At 37.8% G+C, this 17,313-nt stretch overlaps 1 protein-coding gene across 2 annotated transcripts in view; it reads right to left on the reverse strand.

The window, feature by feature from the left end:
- The window catches only part of RALGAPB (Ral GTPase activating protein non-catalytic subunit beta), a 91,158-nt gene that overhangs the window by 15,616 nt on the left and 58,229 nt on the right, over positions 1 to 17,313 (reverse strand). For both annotated transcript variants that reach the window (XM_079783697.1, XM_079783696.1), the window contains exons 19-24: positions 16,102 to 16,289; positions 14,086 to 14,192; positions 12,174 to 12,326; positions 8,894 to 9,103; positions 4,850 to 5,008; positions 1,223 to 1,388 (exon numbers count right to left, since the gene is read on the reverse strand). In XM_079783697.1, coding sequence (XP_079639823.1) covers positions 1,223 to 1,388; positions 4,850 to 5,008; positions 8,894 to 9,103; positions 12,174 to 12,326; positions 14,086 to 14,192; positions 16,102 to 16,289 — 983 coding nt within the window. The remainder of the gene's footprint in view (positions 1 to 1,222; positions 1,389 to 4,849; positions 5,009 to 8,893; positions 9,104 to 12,173; positions 12,327 to 14,085; positions 14,193 to 16,101; positions 16,290 to 17,313) is intronic.

A 17,313-nucleotide genomic window follows, 5' to 3' on the forward strand; every position in this document is an offset into this window, starting at 1 on the left:
CACTTGGAGTGCTGAGCTAAAAGAAAATTGAAGAGAAATAGAATAAGAGTGCAGATCAAGTGACAACAAAATTGTACAGTAATCTCTGCAGCTTTCAGTTACATGAGGCAATAGATGACCATTAAAATCTAGGCCAGTATGGGTCAGGTTTTCTGTTACTTGCAACCATAAGCATCTAACTGATATATTTATCATATTGAAAAATATGCATATCCTTTATCAATTCTACTTATGGGAATTTAGTCTATAAATATACTCAAGTTCATAAGAATATGTGGGAATTAAAATTACAGTATATCCTCAAATAATTCGATTCAAATTTGGTTGAAATTAGAAAAAAATTGCAGATCACAAGTCACAGTGGTATTCAATGGACATCTTGAGAAACTATAATCATGTTATAGAAGAACTCTGATTATTCAAAGCATTGGACACAAGCATTACCCATTGCAAAGAGAGAACATTAACTTTCCAGTGACTGCAGAAGCCCTCAGAACAAAGAACACTAGCCAGGTGGGGCAAAGGTCTTAAGTGTAAATTTAAACTTGCTCTGGTACTTGTCACCCTCATTACAGTTCTTCAGGAGGATTTGTAGAGATGGGCCTGTGACTCTCTCAAAGATAGTCAGCTGTTTACTACAAGTTTTTTGTTTTTTAATTTCTCTATTGTTGAAAATATTCAGACCTCCCTTAAACTACAAAGGTTTTTATATACTGTCCCAAGAATGTAACCTTTAATGATAGCCACAAAGTCTCTAAATCACACCTGTTAATAGAAAACTGTATTTATTAGACAAAATACACTTGTTAGGAAACTGCATTATTTGCTATAGATAACCTAAATTTATTATAATACTGTTACAGAAAAAGAAATTTGTTTATTCACACTATTAAAAAGAAATTGTTTGTAATCATTATATCAATTAACTCTATTTATATATAACATTTATTTATGCACAAAAAATGTCTGGTAAAATATACAAACTATTATTAAGTGACCTCCTGTGAAGACAAGGATTAGGGGAAGGAGATTTTTCTTTATATATCTCTGCTTATTAGTTTTTAAAATAAGACTACAAACTCATAGTAAATGTGGGACAGGGAGGAAGGGGACATCTGCAATACTTTCAGAAATAAAGATCAATTTTTTTTAAAAAGAAATACAAACCTAAAAAAAAAAGAGTAACAAAACACGAAAAAACAAAGAGCTTTATGAGTTTTACCTTGTTCTGGTCTTTCGCCATCATCACAACTGTTTATAGACCAACTAGTGGAAACATGCCCAGTCCAACCAGGATGTCTGCCCACATCTACTGACCAGCCAAGGGAGAGCAAAAATTCTAGGAAATGTGGCTGAACATTTCGGGAAGACTCCACATTCTTTAAAATCTGAAATACATATCATTCATCAGCTATAATAAAGGAAACAAGAGCATATCAAAATAAATCTTCATAAAAATCAGTTTGGAAGTACTTGACAAATAGTCTAAGCTCAGAATAAACTTGGCAATATACAACTGTGGTTTAAAAAAATGCATGCTTTTGCCCTAACCGGTTTGGCTCAGTGGATAGAGCGTCGGCCTGTGGACTCAAGGGTCCCAGGTTTGATTCCAGTCAAGGACATGTACCTTGGTTGCGGGCACATACCCAGTAGGGAGTGTGCAGGAGGCAGCTGATCGATGTTTCTCTCTCATCGATGTTTCTAACTCTCTATCCCTCTCCCTTCCTCTCTGTAAAAAATCAATAAAATATATATATTTTAAAAATGCATGCTTTTGAGTTAGATTTGAGTTCAAATGGGCCTTGGGTTCAAATGGGCCTTGATGGGCCTTGGGCAAATTTCTTAACCCCGCTGTGTCATTTTTTTCATCTATACCATGGGGATAATAATGATGACTGTGAGGATTAAGTGAGATAAAGCAAGTAAAGCCCTTAGCTCCCCCCCAGCAAAACAATTACTGAACCAGACTTGTTTATTAAAAGTAAACAAAGAACACTTTGTCCCTGCCTTCACAGAGATTACTGAAAAACATTACCTTTGTATGTGATCATTTAATTATAAATCTTGACAAATGCTATCAATAATACAAATCTATTAAAAATTCAATAAAGGTTAGGTATAATAAAGGAGCATAAAAACATTCTTCCCTTAGTCCAAAGAAGAGCATGCAGTCATTCTAGAAAAAAAATGAAGGACTAGAAGGTTCTCTCTTCTTCAGTAATAACTGGACTTTTTAGTGGTCCGGAAAAGAAAAGCCCCTTATTCTGAAACAGTGGTACTCACAGGAGTGAGTTTTCCCTCCAGGGGCCACTTGGCAATGTCTGGAGACATTTTTGTTATCTCAACTGGTGGGGAGCTACTGGTATCTAGTGAGTAGAGGCCAAAGATGCTGCTAATTCCTATTTACAGGACAGATCCCTTAAGAAAGAATTCTCTTGCCCAAAATAGCAATAGTTATGCTGTTAAAAACCTTATGCTAAAGAAAGGAAAATGTGACATCCTTTATAAATTAAATGGGGGGTGGAGGAAGACGAAGGGAATGTACTAAAATCACCTGGGGAATTTCTCAAACCTAAGATTCTCTTAGCCCACTCCAGACCTTCTACATCAAAATCAGCAGGGGTAGTATCCTAGAATCACTATTTTTAAAAGTCCTCCTGCCCCAAGATTGATGCAGCCAGTCCACATATCACTGATATAGTTCATATAATGCTAATCTATGTCAAGATCATCAGGGGGCCTGAAAAAATCAAAATATGGGGTGTTACATCTATTATTTCTCAACCCCCTGGGTATCACTGCCAGGCCATCTTCTGTTAAACACATCATCTCTTAAACACTTTTTAGTAATGTAACTATTTAGTTTACCCATATTCCTTCATATATTCTTGTAAGTGCCAGGAAACTGATTTGACAGCCAGTTTCAGTTTTCTTCCAATTAAAATTTGTATTCATAAGTGAAACTTTTAAACAAACAATTTTTGAAATTTGAGTCAAGATGCAGTAAGTGAATAAAATTCAACCTGAAGGACACTGGCTGGCAGCTGGAAATTATTCTAAACCTACCCTGTGCCTAGGTCTCAGCCACTATAAAAGAGGCCTCAGAAAATCTTCATTGTTTCATAGTAGCCCTCACTCCCATGACAGCTAAGCAAACTAAAATGGTTTGAATTACCTTAAGAGTTTGAGTCTTCTTGTACATGTAGGAGAAAAATAGCCCTGTTATTCTCATACAAACTACACATTAGATTTCCTTCTAAACAAATCCCCAATCCCTGCAATTAACCCAATTCTACTGAGGTTCTTCGAAAAAACTTGAGTCCAACAGTCTCATCCCTGGCTACCACAAGCCTACATTCTCCCAAGAACCAAGCATATTGAACCCTCCATTAATTTTGTAAAGACAGAATTCTCTCTTACCTCCAGAGCCTTTACACATGCTATTACTTTGTTAGTGACAACCTGCTTCTACTTTTTATCTATTGTCAATGCATACTTCAAATACCAGCTTAAATGTCTTTTCCTCCAAGGACGACTTCTTAAAACCAGGTTAGGTGTTCCTGTTATGGGGCCTATAACATATTCCTATTAGCACACTTTTCTATGATTGTTCATTTAACCATCTGTCTTTCCCTTTAAACAGTAGTTCTAGAAGGACAGAAACCTTGTAGAGCTTGTTCACACCTATAACCCTGACAGCAAACTCTTAATACTTATATAGAATCAATTACATAAAATGAGAACTTTCTCATAAATCAATCCCCTTTTCTAATAGGGCTCCAATAATTTGAAAAGTGCTAATAGTATAAACATTTTGTGACTTTGGTAAGTTTCTTAAGGTGTTCTCAATTTGACTAGCTAATGGTCTTACAATGATTACAGTAAAATTCCAAGATCTTATAGTCACAGTGCCTTACACATCTGCATACTGTATTTTACAAATCTTCCTTTGACCCTTTCCTCGTCACACTTGGTAACCACCTGTCTATTCCATGTTTCCACTATGCATTTCCAACAGACACTTCAAATCTCTTGCCATTCACTCTGTTTTTCATTCTCACCTATCTTGCAGTTTTCTTCTCTCTTCTACTCACTTCGTTACACGTATACAACCATGTTTTACTTAGTTTTCTGTTTTTATCCACTATTTCAGGTGTTACTTTCCCCACTGCACATTATGCATAACTCAACTGAAATAATTTGCTTCTAAGATTACCTAGAACAGTGGTCGGCAAACTCATTAGTCAACAGAGCCAAATATCAACAGTACAACGATTAAATTTCTTTTGAGAGCCACATTTTTTAAATTTAAACTTCTAATGCCACTTCTTCAAAATAGACTCGCCCAGACTGTGGTATTTTGTGGAAGAGCCACACTCAAGGGGCCAAAGAGCCGCATGTGGCTCGCGAGCTGCAGTTTGCCAACCACAGACCTAGAAGATGAGCTCCTTCAGAGGAAAGACTATTAATCATGCCTATACTCTGGCATGTTAAGCCACAAGGAAGATGTTCAGTAAATATCCGTTGTATTGTTTTACTCTAAAACAATCAGGCCTAGCTTTAGCTTTTTGTGGCAAACCTTTTGTATTTTAGTTTCTTTTGTCTTATGACTCTGAATTTCTTAAGAGGAAGAAAGACATGCTATATAATATAGCTTGGCTCTAAATTAATTAAGAGTCAAGGCTTGGGACTCCAAGCACCATAGTTTTCATTAATTCAGTCTCTGAACTGGTTCACAAGTCTTTAAGCATCAAATATAACTCACCTCCTACTATGGATAAGCACAAGCCATGTACAATTTTTTATATTTATAACCATACAAATTATCCCTCAAATTCAGGAATCTTACCTCCTGGTTTGTTTTCTGACCTGGTTTCATATAGAAAATAAAAACTGTGTCGAAAGGACGACATGGCAAGAGATCCAGATACCCAATGTCATCAAAAAATCCAGGAATTGTGGAGTCGAGTGCAATAAGGTGAGGAGGTAGACGACTATTTGCAGGTTCCTACCACAAAAGGAAGAAGGAAGAAATTATTTCCTCTTTTCACTACTCTAATTATAAAAGCAATACTTGTTCATGGTTTAATAAATACTAAATATAAACTTACAAAGTGGCAGGAATAAGCACACCATAATCTTAAAGAAACAATATAACATTCTTGTGTACTTCCTTCCAGTTCTTGCATTTGTGTTTTTTTGTTCAAGATAATTGAGATCATATGCATTTAATTTTGGATCCTATTTTCTCTATAACATATCATGTTTTCTAGAAAACTTTTCAATACACTTTTTTAAAATCTTTAACTAGAGGCCCGATGCACAAAGATTCATGCAAGAATGGGCCTTCCTTCCCCTGGCTGCCGCCTTTCCGCCTTTACTCTGGCACGGAGCCACCTTTCTGCCTTCGTTCTGGCCCAGAGCCGCCTTTCCGCCTTCCCACACTGCCCAGAGGCCTGGAGCAGCTGGGGCAGTGCGGAACACCATGGCAACAACGCAAGCGTCCCGGCCGCTCGGTGCCTGTGTATGCAAATTAACCCACCATCTTTGTTGGGTTAATGTGCATACTCACTCCTGATTGGCTGGTGGGCGTCGTGAAGGTACAGTCAATTTGCATTTTTCTCTTTTATTGGTGTAGATTGCTAGTGGAAATGCAAAATGGTAGTCACTTTGGAAGACAGTTGGCAGTTTCTTGCAAAGCTAAACATAGTCATACCATACAACATAGCAATTGCACACCTTGGTATTTATCCAACTGAATTAACCCTTTGCACTCGCTTGCTTTTTTCTCGATTCCTTTATTCTAATGCTAACCGTGTCGAGTCACACTCGACATCTGAGTGCAAAAGGTTAAAAACTTATATCTAACAAAAACTTAAACACAAATGTCTATTATATAACATTTCTAGCAAGAGCTTGGGCAGCACCCTATAACCAAAGACATTAATATTTCTGCAGTTAGACAGCAGAGTATTCACACTAAGTGAAATAAGTAAAGACTACAAATAGCCTCATGTCAATACAGACCAGATTTTGCCACTAAATGAATTTGCTACAAATGTACAAAAAAATTTCTGGTCCTGAGTTTTTACTTTGAAATCATGAATAAGGAATTGTGGAGCTATAGCATACTGTAATACAGCTTGTAGGGCAAAGCCTCCAAATTCTTTTCCTTTTAAGTAAGCTATTTCATTAGTTTGTTCTCCTGGATGACCTTCTAATCCAGGAGTATCATATGTACATCTTATATCTCTTAACTTTTAAAAGTTTTTCCTCTAGGTCCTGTGCAGTTTTTTAGAGTAACTTTTGTCAATATCAACAGCTGTAAATTAGGTATTTTTACACTGTCTTTTTTAAAAATATATTTTATTGATTTTTTACAGAGAGGATGAGAGAGGATAGAGAGTTAGAAACATCGATGAGAGAGAAACATCAATCAGCTGCCTCCTGAACACTCCCTACTGGGGATGTGCCCGCAACCAAAGTACATGCCCTTGACCGGAATTGAACCTGGGACCTTTAGTCCACAGGCAGACGCTCTACCCACTGAGCAAAACTGGTTAGAGCTACACTGTATTTTTAACAAGACATTATAGCTATAATTAAATTTTGTACTTTTTTGTGTGGTGCTCTTAATTCTCTCATTTATTTAACCATTTTATTCTCTTATGATCGTCTAATTAAACGTCATGTTACCTATGACCTGTCTTTCAATAGTTTTTACTCCTTAGTTTAATATTTCATTGACTTTCCTGGTTTTAATGTAACTATAGCTATGTAAGAGGTTACTATTGGGAGAACTTTCCTATACATTTTTTTTACAACTTTCTAGTAATCTAAAATTATTTTCTTTATTTGTTTTGACTTTAGAGAGAGGAAGGAAGAGGGAGAGAGAGAAATAGATATGTTGTTTCACTTATTTCTGCATTAACTGGTTGATTCTTGTATGTGCCCTGACCGGGGATCAAACGCGCAACCTTGTTGTATTGGGACGATACTCTAACCAACTGAGCTACCCGGCCAGGGCAATCTACAATTACTTCAAATTTAAAAAATTTCATTGACTGCCCTAACCAGTTTGGCTCAGTGGATAGACGTCGGCCTGCGGACTCAAGGGTCCCAGGTTCGATTCCGGTCAAGGGCATGTACCTTAGTTGCGGGCACATACCCAGTGGGGAGTGTGCAGGAGGCAGCTGATCTATGTTTCTCTCTCATCAATGTTTCTAACTCTATTCCTCTCCCTTCCTCTCTATAAAAAAATCAATAAAATATATTTTTAAATTTAATTGACTAAATAATATAGCAGTCAAGGGGTACTTCCAGTTTCTCATGAGATCTACATTACTAGTTCTGTTTAATTTTAATTTTTTGTTTGTATTTTTAAATTAGAATAAATACTATTCTACTAAATACTGACTTACTGTTTTAATGACTAATCTACTAATACAATCAAATTATTCTCTTAATAACTTTACTAGTATTTACCAATAACTAACTCTCCTTGAGTTCCTAGAATAAATCTTACTTGGTTGTGGAAAGTAATTTGCTTGACATGCTATTAAATTCAGTTTTACTAGCATTCTCCTTCACATATATATTTTTGTATATAGATTCACAAGTAAGACTGGTTTATAGCTTTTTTGTATGTGTGCTGTCAGGTTTAAGTGATTAGAAATACACTGAGGTTGATAAAAACAAACAAACCAGGAAACTTTCTGACTTTTTCCTATGTTCTGAAACAGATAACAAAGCATGAACATTATTTTTTTGAAAGCTTAAAAATTTTTACTAAAATAGATAACATGAATGGAAAATCACAATCTCAGGGACAGTGCTTTTAGGACTCCTCTTGTCTCCCTTCAGTCCACAGTACGTAACAATTTTCTCCTATTACTGCTTTGACTCTGTTCAGTTTTCTTCATTAGGAATATCACTAATCATTTGTAGGTTCTATCTTTGTTCCTTGCCTTCCATTATTGCCACTGTGTTTCTCATTATTTCCTCTCTTCTCCTTTCTTCTACATTTTCAAAGTTTTTATGCTCATACTCCCCATCACCAATTCACTTTTCTACACAAAATATTTTCTAACTACATGCTGAAATCCAAAATCAGACACAAAGTTCTTTCTGCTTTTCTAAAAATGTTAAATGGCCTTTAACCAAGTAGCTGCTAGGGAGTAAGGGCAACGGACAAGTTGTGCAATAAGCAACTTCTTGCTTGACAATATTCAGTTGTGCTTTTCAAAACAAAGTGGTCTTGGTATAGCAAACCCTAATCCTCCACAGGCAGGAGGATTTCACATTTTAAAAATATTCTATTTCCACATCTGTAAAATAGGACAGCATCACTTCCCTTGTAAAATTGTTTTAAGGATACTAGAATTAAGAATAATGGCAATATTTACCATATAGGCTGACTTACATTATGCAAAGTTCTTACAACATGAAGCATCTTAACATGACCACAGTGAGATGGATACTTTTTGTCATCCCCATTTTGTAAAAGAGGAGCTAAGACTCAGAGACGTCAGGCAATTTGCCCAAGACCACATAGTTGGCAAGTAGTGCTGCCAGGACATAAACCTATAGTTTGATCTTAGAAAATGCATAACATAAGCAGTGCTTGGCTCACAAATACTTGTTTTTTTAAAAGTGCAGCATCAAATGCAGCCCACCCTTCCAGTAATAAATTTTACTAGGGAAACATTTTTAAGGTTCTTTTTCTAATTATCTGTAGGTGTCATTTATATGTGTGATATGGGCCCTACATTATCCTGAAAAATTCAGAGCCGGATGTATTAAATTCTTTCTATTCTCATAAAAATGTTTTAGCTATCAATAGCTAAATGCTAGTTTATGAATATATTTACTCACAAAAGTTTAGGAAAATTACCTTCAATGCTTCTAAGGACAAAAATCCAAAGTGTGAAAGGAAAAGGCGTGCTGTTTGGAATTCCTGGGCAGGAGGCGGGGGCTTACAATCCGTAATTGGATCAGGAAAACTTCTCTTCTTCAATTCTTCCTCGCTTTGTTGTTCAAGGTGTATTTCATAAGCAATCTGCTGGGCCATGCCATTCCTTAATTTTTCATGTCTCTCTTCTAACTGAAATAAGCCAAATATTTAATCTTTTTCAACTATTATAAAAGGAATAGGATCATTCTTAATTCTAAAATGAAAATAAAGCTACAAGCAACGAAGTAAATTTTCAGGGATCAACACTGAATTTCAATTCAATACAGTGTATGCAACCAAGCAAACATGTTTCAAGGTTAAAACAAATACCAAAGAAACTCCCCTATAGCCTCAAGAATTACTCCTCCATCTTCACCCTATAAATGAAAGCATTGCCTCTGCTTCCCTTCAAGAAAAGGGGCAGAGTTGTTGCTCTCATCCCTCTTCCAGACCACTGTCTATCTTCATTTTGCAGTGACCCCTCCCCCAACATGTTTTGAAGTCTTTATCCATATGGATTACTCCACTAATTACTCTAAACTTCCCCTGACCCTTCTGATTTCCTTCCAATCAATTCTAGTTTAAAATTCACCTTCTTTGGTGAGCAATGAACTTTTAACAACCTGGATTATACAGGGTAGGGGAAAAAATAGTTTTACAGTTGTTCATATGGAAAATAATACAATAATCTTACCTTATAATAGACAAATATGCAAATTGACCGCACCTTCGCTACACCCAAGCCACGCCCACCAACCAAGCCACGCCCACCAGGAAACCGTTGCAGGGACGTTGGGGTGTGGCAGAGCCCAAGGCCGGGAAAGCCTCGGGGCGGAGGCTTTCCCGGCCTTGGGCACCAGAGGGGAGCCTGCACCGATCGCAGGAAACCACTGGGGGTCGGCTCCTGCCATAGGTAGCAGGGACGCTGGGTGCGGCCGAGCCCAAGGCCGGGAAAGCCGCCCGAGGCTTTCCGGGCCTTGGGCACCAGCGGGGAGCCTGCACCGATCGCAGGAAACCACTGGGGGTCGGCTCCTGCAATCCTTAGCAGGGATGTTGGGTGCGGCCGAGCCCAAGGCCACTGCCCGGGGCCAAGCCCCGACCCTGAAAAAGGCAGAAGGCGGTGGCCACAGCCAAGGCCTGGGTCCCCGGTGCCGGCAGAAAACTGGTGCAGGCAGCCAGGTGAATGAAGGTCTATTGCACGAATCTTCGTGCAAACGGGCTACTAGTTAATAAATAATAATACAAGAGTAAACTGTTTTACATACAACTATAAACCTACTTTTGCCCCACTCTGCATTTCTACAATCTGCTCAACCCTTATAACTTTTGGCTATCTATAAAGCACACTTTTGTATCTCAGGTGTGCTGAACTTTCAAGAGTTATAATTCTAAAAATCTCTTCTCCAATCATAAGCCCCCTTTCCTGCTACCACACCTTCACTTTCCATCACTAGGAGGTATCCAAACCATCCCCATATTTTCCCAGGCCATTAGCATCCTCTGGCTTCATCTACTTCCCAAACAATTCTAAACCCCCAAATATAATATGTTAATACCCTTTCGTAAGCATAGAAATGGCTGTTGTTCCTTATTTTTCCATATTCTCATCCCTATTAATCTCCACACCAAATTTTTTGCATATGCCTCCAGATCCTAAGGACTTTTGAAGTTACTTACAATACACTAAGTAACTTCACTACAAACAATGCTACTTAACCTTACCTGGGCTGCCTGACAATTTTAAGAGTCATCTTTGATTCCCTATTTCACTGTTAAGAAATAAGATTAAAGTTTACATAAACTCCTTAAATTTTCCTCCTTCCCAACTCTAAATGTCTCTGAACCTTTACCTACTCTCTCCTTTTCTCCTATCTTATCTGAAGTATCCCCTGTCTGGATGCAATCATATAGACTCTTGACCCTACTACCTCCAGGGCCTTACTCTATTAATCATTTCCCTTGCCCATCTTACAGTGTTAGCAGACACAGACTTCCTCCACTGGTTCCTTCTTGTTGACCACTAAGCATGTTCATATTCTTCTTATCCCTGAATTTTTTTGAAAAAGAAAAGAAGCACTAGCCGGTTTGGCTCAGTGGATAGAGCGTCGGCCTTGCAGACTGAAGGGTCCCAGGTTCAATTCCAATCAAGGGCACATGCCTGGGTTGCAGACTCGATCCACAGAGGGGGGGAGTGCAGGAGGCAGCCGATCAATGATCCTCTCTCATCATTGATGTTTCTCTCTCTCTCTCCCTTCCTCTCTGAAATCAATAAAAATATATTTGTAAAAAAGAAAAAAAAATCTAGCCTTTCCTTTCCTTACTAGGCTTTATCCACTCTGTATCCCTCCCTTTACTGCTAACAGTATGAATTATATTCACTGCCTCTCATTAAACTTTCCCTTCACAGCTCCTTATACTCTCTCGCCAACTTTAATACTCCTTTGAACCTATTCTCAAAGGACAGCTACAATTTCATGCCAAAATCCTGGGGCCTCTTCTTAGTGCTCCTTCTCCCTTCTCTTCCTAGCACTTGATAAGGTAGGCAGCCTCCATTTCTGCCCTTCTCGTCTCTCATGCCCTGACACACTTCTATCCCTGACTTCTTAAAATTCTTCTCCTCTGAACTAAAATATCAACTACTTAATCCAATTACTTATCTGAATTAATCTAAAGCCAAATACATTTTTCCTGTCTTCCCAAACCTGTCTTCTTCCTAATGCCCAGATTTCTATAAATGGTACCAATATCTTCAATTATAATGAAACTAAAACTCAAGCTCAAAAATCTAAAGTTCTTAGGCTCTTTTCCTTCCCTCATCAAGACAGCTTGGACCTACCTCTACAATACATTCCAATATTTTAACTTCCACTACCAGTGAGGTAGTCCTTCCTTTCTCCTGCCTGGATTGTCATAAGTTTCTGAATTGGTCTCCTTTCTCCAAATGTCTTCCACTAGAGTCTGATCATGTCACCACACGACTGAAACCTCCATGGACCAGTCTATGCAGCCCAGTGACCTCTCTCTAAGAGACGCCAGTTCTGTTCAGTCAGCCACAATCAATACTTGTCTTACTATATAACCTCCTGGATGACAGAGATCCAAATCATCTTATGAATCGCCTCCAGTAACACTAAAAAAAAGGCAGTGTCTTAAGCCTGGAAGTTGTTTAAGCATGTTTATAGTCATTCTCTTAACAACAGCTGACAATAATTTATCTTACTTCTTCAGTGACGATTTCATGCAAATCTGGAATGCTCAGATCTGCTTTCACAAAAGGAATCTTATCCACTTCTTCAGGAAATGGCCGATGTTTCACAGTATATTTAAATCCAACATTATTTTTAGGAACTGGACGAGGCTCAGGCACAAAAAGCTATTAAAATAAAACAAATAAATTATGTTTATTACATTTGGTGCCAACTATAATGACATGTATTTCCCTGGTCTCTTAGATGCCTATGTTTCTCTAGGATTATGTAACATAAGAACTCAGTAAGAATCTGCAATTACCTTTGATAAATAGCCTGTGTACTGGTGTACTCTGTTATATATTTGTAAGATTGTTCATCAAATTATTATAGATTTTGTGACTGATAAATGGGATGTGGACCTCTACTGCCCAGGCCTGAATCTCCTATGTTCAGTTGGAAAGCCAATGGGTGAGGCATTTCAGAGCTTAAGGCTCAAACTTTCTTCTTCCCCAAGACTTCTAAAATCATTCCATAGAATAAAGTACAAGTTTAGGTCCACTGGGCAGCTCTACTTAGGGAGTTCAATTAGAATCTTAGTATGGCTTAACTGAAAGAGCATGGGCACCAAATCTAGGTCTTCATGGCTTTAAATCCCTACTTTTAACATATACAAGCTGTGAGACTTCTGTTTTTATATCTAAAAAAGATGTAAGGATTAAATAAAAATGTATATGGCACATATTAAACCATCAACAAATTTTAGTTCCTTTCCTAATCTCCTTCCTTCTCAGTCTTCAATGCTTAATTAAGCACTACTGACAGAATGTGAGCATCATGATGCTGCATGTGCTCCTCCTAGAGAGATAAACACATCTCAGCCAACAAAGACATATAAGATATTAAATGGTTTTAAGACACATACTCTAATTGCCCTTAAATGCTGGTGAAATTTTATTAAGTCATGTTTTAAAGAATTTTTAGTAACGTAAGTAAAAAATTACTATGTGTGGTATAAAAAAATGACTCAAATTCTATTTAAGTGTTATTGTGTACAGAAAGGAAAAAAAGACTGGAAGGAAATCCACTAAAATATTAACAGTGCCTATATACTTCTAAAAAGGACACAGGTGATTTAAAATTTCTTTAATATCTGAACTTTCCAATTTTCTCCCATGAGCAAATTTTATTCACAAAATTACAAATGTTATAAAGAAAATAAACTGCACCCTAGCTGGTTTGGTCAGTGGACAGAGTGGACTGAAGGGTCCCAGGTTCGATTCCGGTCAAGGGCAGATGCCTAGGTTGTGGGCTCGATCCCCAGTAGTGGGTGTGTAGGAGGCAGCCGATCAATGATTCTCTCTCATCATTTATGTTTCTCTCTCCCCCTCTCTGAAACCAATAAAAATATATTTCTTAAAAAAAGAAAAGAAACTGTGCCTCCTGAAAATAAGATTTCATTCCATTATACAGCATATTAAGAAAATTATAGAGCACATTACTAATTATATAGGAATAAATCATTTGAAACAAGTCCTGTTACCAGGGAGATCAAAGGTCTAGCCAAACTCTTCTCATATATGGCATGAACCTGAGTTTTATTATATTTACTTAACATTGCCCGGGGGGGGCGGGGGGGAGGACAATTGTTCAGAACAGTTCTTAATTATAAGTGGATACCAGAATCACCTGGAAAGCTTTTCAAAAATATATCCACCTTGAAGATGTCTTTAAAGAGTAATTAGTGAATCTAAAAGTCTAGGCTCCTAAGATCATTCAGATGTAAAGCCCCTGACAAAGACCCTGGTTAGAGTAAAAAATATTTATTTTTTTCTGTGGCTTTTGTGGGAACTTTTTAACCTTTAAATCATAGTGTGCATACATGCACACGTACATATCCACACACTCACTCTTAGTCACTTCCCTGTAACTTCTAATGGATACCTTCTGATTTGCTTTTGCTCCTCTGGGTAAAAGGCAAAGCTGTTGTGCCCACGCAAGTCTTCCAGACATTCCCCGAACCAGCACAGTGACGGAGGGAAAAAAATCATCTAGAATAAAATGATGTAAAAGGTTTTATTTCAGATAATCATTTAAAATACACCTGTTATCAACTGCAGAGCTTCTAATAAAGCCCAACACAGTGTTTCCCAAACTTTCATCCTTTGTGTACCACCTCTGTGGTTTCTCATATCCATGTAGTCTTATTTTATATGAACCACTTTCTTTGCTTTTTTTTTTAAACTTAAATTTATTTTAAAAGGAAATTGTACACGTCTGCTTTAAATAGAAAACCGTAATTTTGGTGTGCTAATTAAAATACTAACTTCATCTCACATACCTCCAATGGTACACATACACATCTTTGGGAAACACTGTCCTGGCCAATATTTTTAACTTCCAATGTTGGGAATAACCCAAATGCAGGAAGAGAGACTAGACTGGTTGTTGCAGCGCTGCTACATTCACCCATGTTTTTGTGTACCACTGTCCACCGAAGGCAGGCACTGTTCCATCCCACCGCAAGTTTAGGGGCAGGAAAAGGTAGGTAAAGAACTCAGGATGGACTTCCTGAGTAACCCAGATCCTTCTTCTTATTTCCTTCCACACTTCTGGAATGGGCAATTATTAAAAGCCTCATCTATTCCAAATTAAAATCTCTGTATCTTACCACAACACGATGGAAACCTATGATGATATTCATTTACCCCTGAACTTCAGGGAAATGTGTAATTTTTCATTTTTATGAGATCCTACTTATCTATTCTCTCAAGAATTTGCATGGGACTCTAAGACCTGTTCGCCTTTGCGAAGGTAAGAAGGCAAATCTTTAAGTGAGAAAACCCTATCACTGAGGGGCAATGATAACAAAGGGATGGTGGGAGGTTCAGAAAATTTGGATTTTGGTTTTAGTCATACTTCTCAAGTGGACAAGCCTGTTTCTTCACCTGTAAATAAGGGAATTATACACTAGGTGATTCCCTAGGTCCCTGTATGCCCACATATTCTGTAACCTTCACTTTCCTTTACCTTTCCAGCAATAAGAGTCTCTCTGAGAACATGCTTCCTTTATATACTGGCTTTACATACATCAGGGAAAAAAATGTCTTTTCAGTAGTCTTGCTTACAGTGGTAATCACATACTTTGAGATGGTTTATATTTAGGGGAGGAAAACAGGAAACAGTGAATATTGTGTCCATAGAAAAATCACTGAAGGGTTTCCAGAAGGGCACTGGCACGGTCAGATCTGTATCTGAAGATGAATACAATGGTAGCAGCAAGAAGGATGGAGATAAGGGTAACAAATTTTGGAATTGGAAGGTGAGTGTATCAGACCAGATAGGAAACCACAGCAATAATCTAGGTAAGAAATAATAAGGCCCTGCAATTTGAATATACTGGAAGAGCAATTTAATATGGAATAGATGGGGCCTTTAATAATTGCCCAACTCCAGAAGAGAAAAGAAAAGAGCCATTGGGGAGGTGGAAACTTAGAAATCAATTATATAAGGGAATAACAGAAAAAAACAGGCAAGACAAAGATGACTCCTCAAATTTCCACCTCTTAAGCTGATACCAGTGACTGAAATAGAATACTGTGGAGTGGGGCAGGATCCAAAGTTCAAGAAGAAAGGAAAAGTAATAATGATTTTTAAACACAGTAAAAAAAACAACAACAGAAAATGGCCCACTAAAATAAACATTTTATAAAACTATAGAGCTCTTCTCTGATATTTCAGATACACATTAAGGGCCTCTAAAATATTCTATATAATATGTATATTCCATTTTCTGACCTTCCATTTTTCACTCGCTATTATCCCAGAGCTAGACATCTTCTTGACAAATGCACAATTGCTTAGAATTTGCAGTCTTTCCTTCCCTGAAGGAAATAGCTTGCTCGTACTGGTGGCCATGATGATACAGCAGTGGAGAAAGCCCAAAGTGCTGAAACTTACTCTGTTCATTTCCAAGAGGCTGCTCCAGCATTGCCAGGATGACACTGTTATCCAAGACAAAGTACCGGAAGCTATGCTTGTTTATGGTTGGCAGCCTGGAGTATTTAATCAAAGTGGTCTCATTCACCAGACTACAAGGAGAGGCAGGACCACTGGGTGAAGGAAATGCGCCAAGCAACTGCATAATACTATGGAGAATACAAAAGATAACAGTTAATTCCCAAAGCAAAATCTTAAGTTTACCTCATGTATCAATGTGTCCTTCTGCACTTTTGATTTTAATTTACCCGGCAATGCTTCCACTTCACAGGTCAGATTTACTCCTTGTGGTGGATGCCTTGATGTGCTGACCAGATTGCCCCCTCCACTGAAAGATTCACTCCCCTAGTTGCAGGAAGATGGTGGCCACAACATTCAGCTGATCCCTTTCCAAGAGGTGCCCTTGGCCAACAAGAACCACCTCACCTAAGATCACAGCTACCTCCTGGGACAGTCCATATCCAATGAATAGCTGATGCAGGGGTATAAAGTTTCAGTCCCCTCGCCCCAACTTCAGAGAACTCTGAAGGGCCAACTCAGTTCCAGATCTCTTTGTGGTAACTGCATCACAGTTTAGTTCTTCCCTATGAGGGAGTGTAGGAATATTGCTTCCTTCACTCCCTCATAGGGGTTGATTCTGAGAGCACTTTCCAATAAACTTTTTTGCAAGTAAACTTCTCTCTCCGAGTTCGCTAACCCAGGGAACCTAATCACAACCACACTTCCAAAGCATCTAAAGATAAAGATACATTAAAAATTTTGTGTGTTCCAGCTTTCAAAATTACGCTAGCTAAAGCATTCTAGAGCTAGAAAAGGATAAACCAAATCCCCTCAAATTTTCAGATGAGGAAACTCTGGCTCAGAAGAGATAAGTGATCATTAAAAGACCAGAGTAGATATTATCCTTTTTCCAGATAAGAAACTTGATGCATTAATAGTTACACTTTGCAAAACTGCTATAATTATCAAATGAGAATATATAAAAGAACTGATTTGGACATTGGAATTTAACTGATCAAGCCTTAATATTCAGAAATGTTTATATTCATAGAGATTTTTGCATACATTCAACAAATACATACCACTCACTATATGCCAGGCACTGATCTAAACACTTCACACATATTATTTTATTTAGTTACCATAGCAACCCTATGAGATAGCACTATTATT

This window comes from Cnephaeus nilssonii (genome assembly GCF_951640355.1).
Source record: "Cnephaeus nilssonii genome assembly, chromosome: 11".
Lineage (NCBI taxonomy): Eukaryota > Metazoa > Chordata > Mammalia > Chiroptera > Vespertilionidae > Cnephaeus > Cnephaeus nilssonii.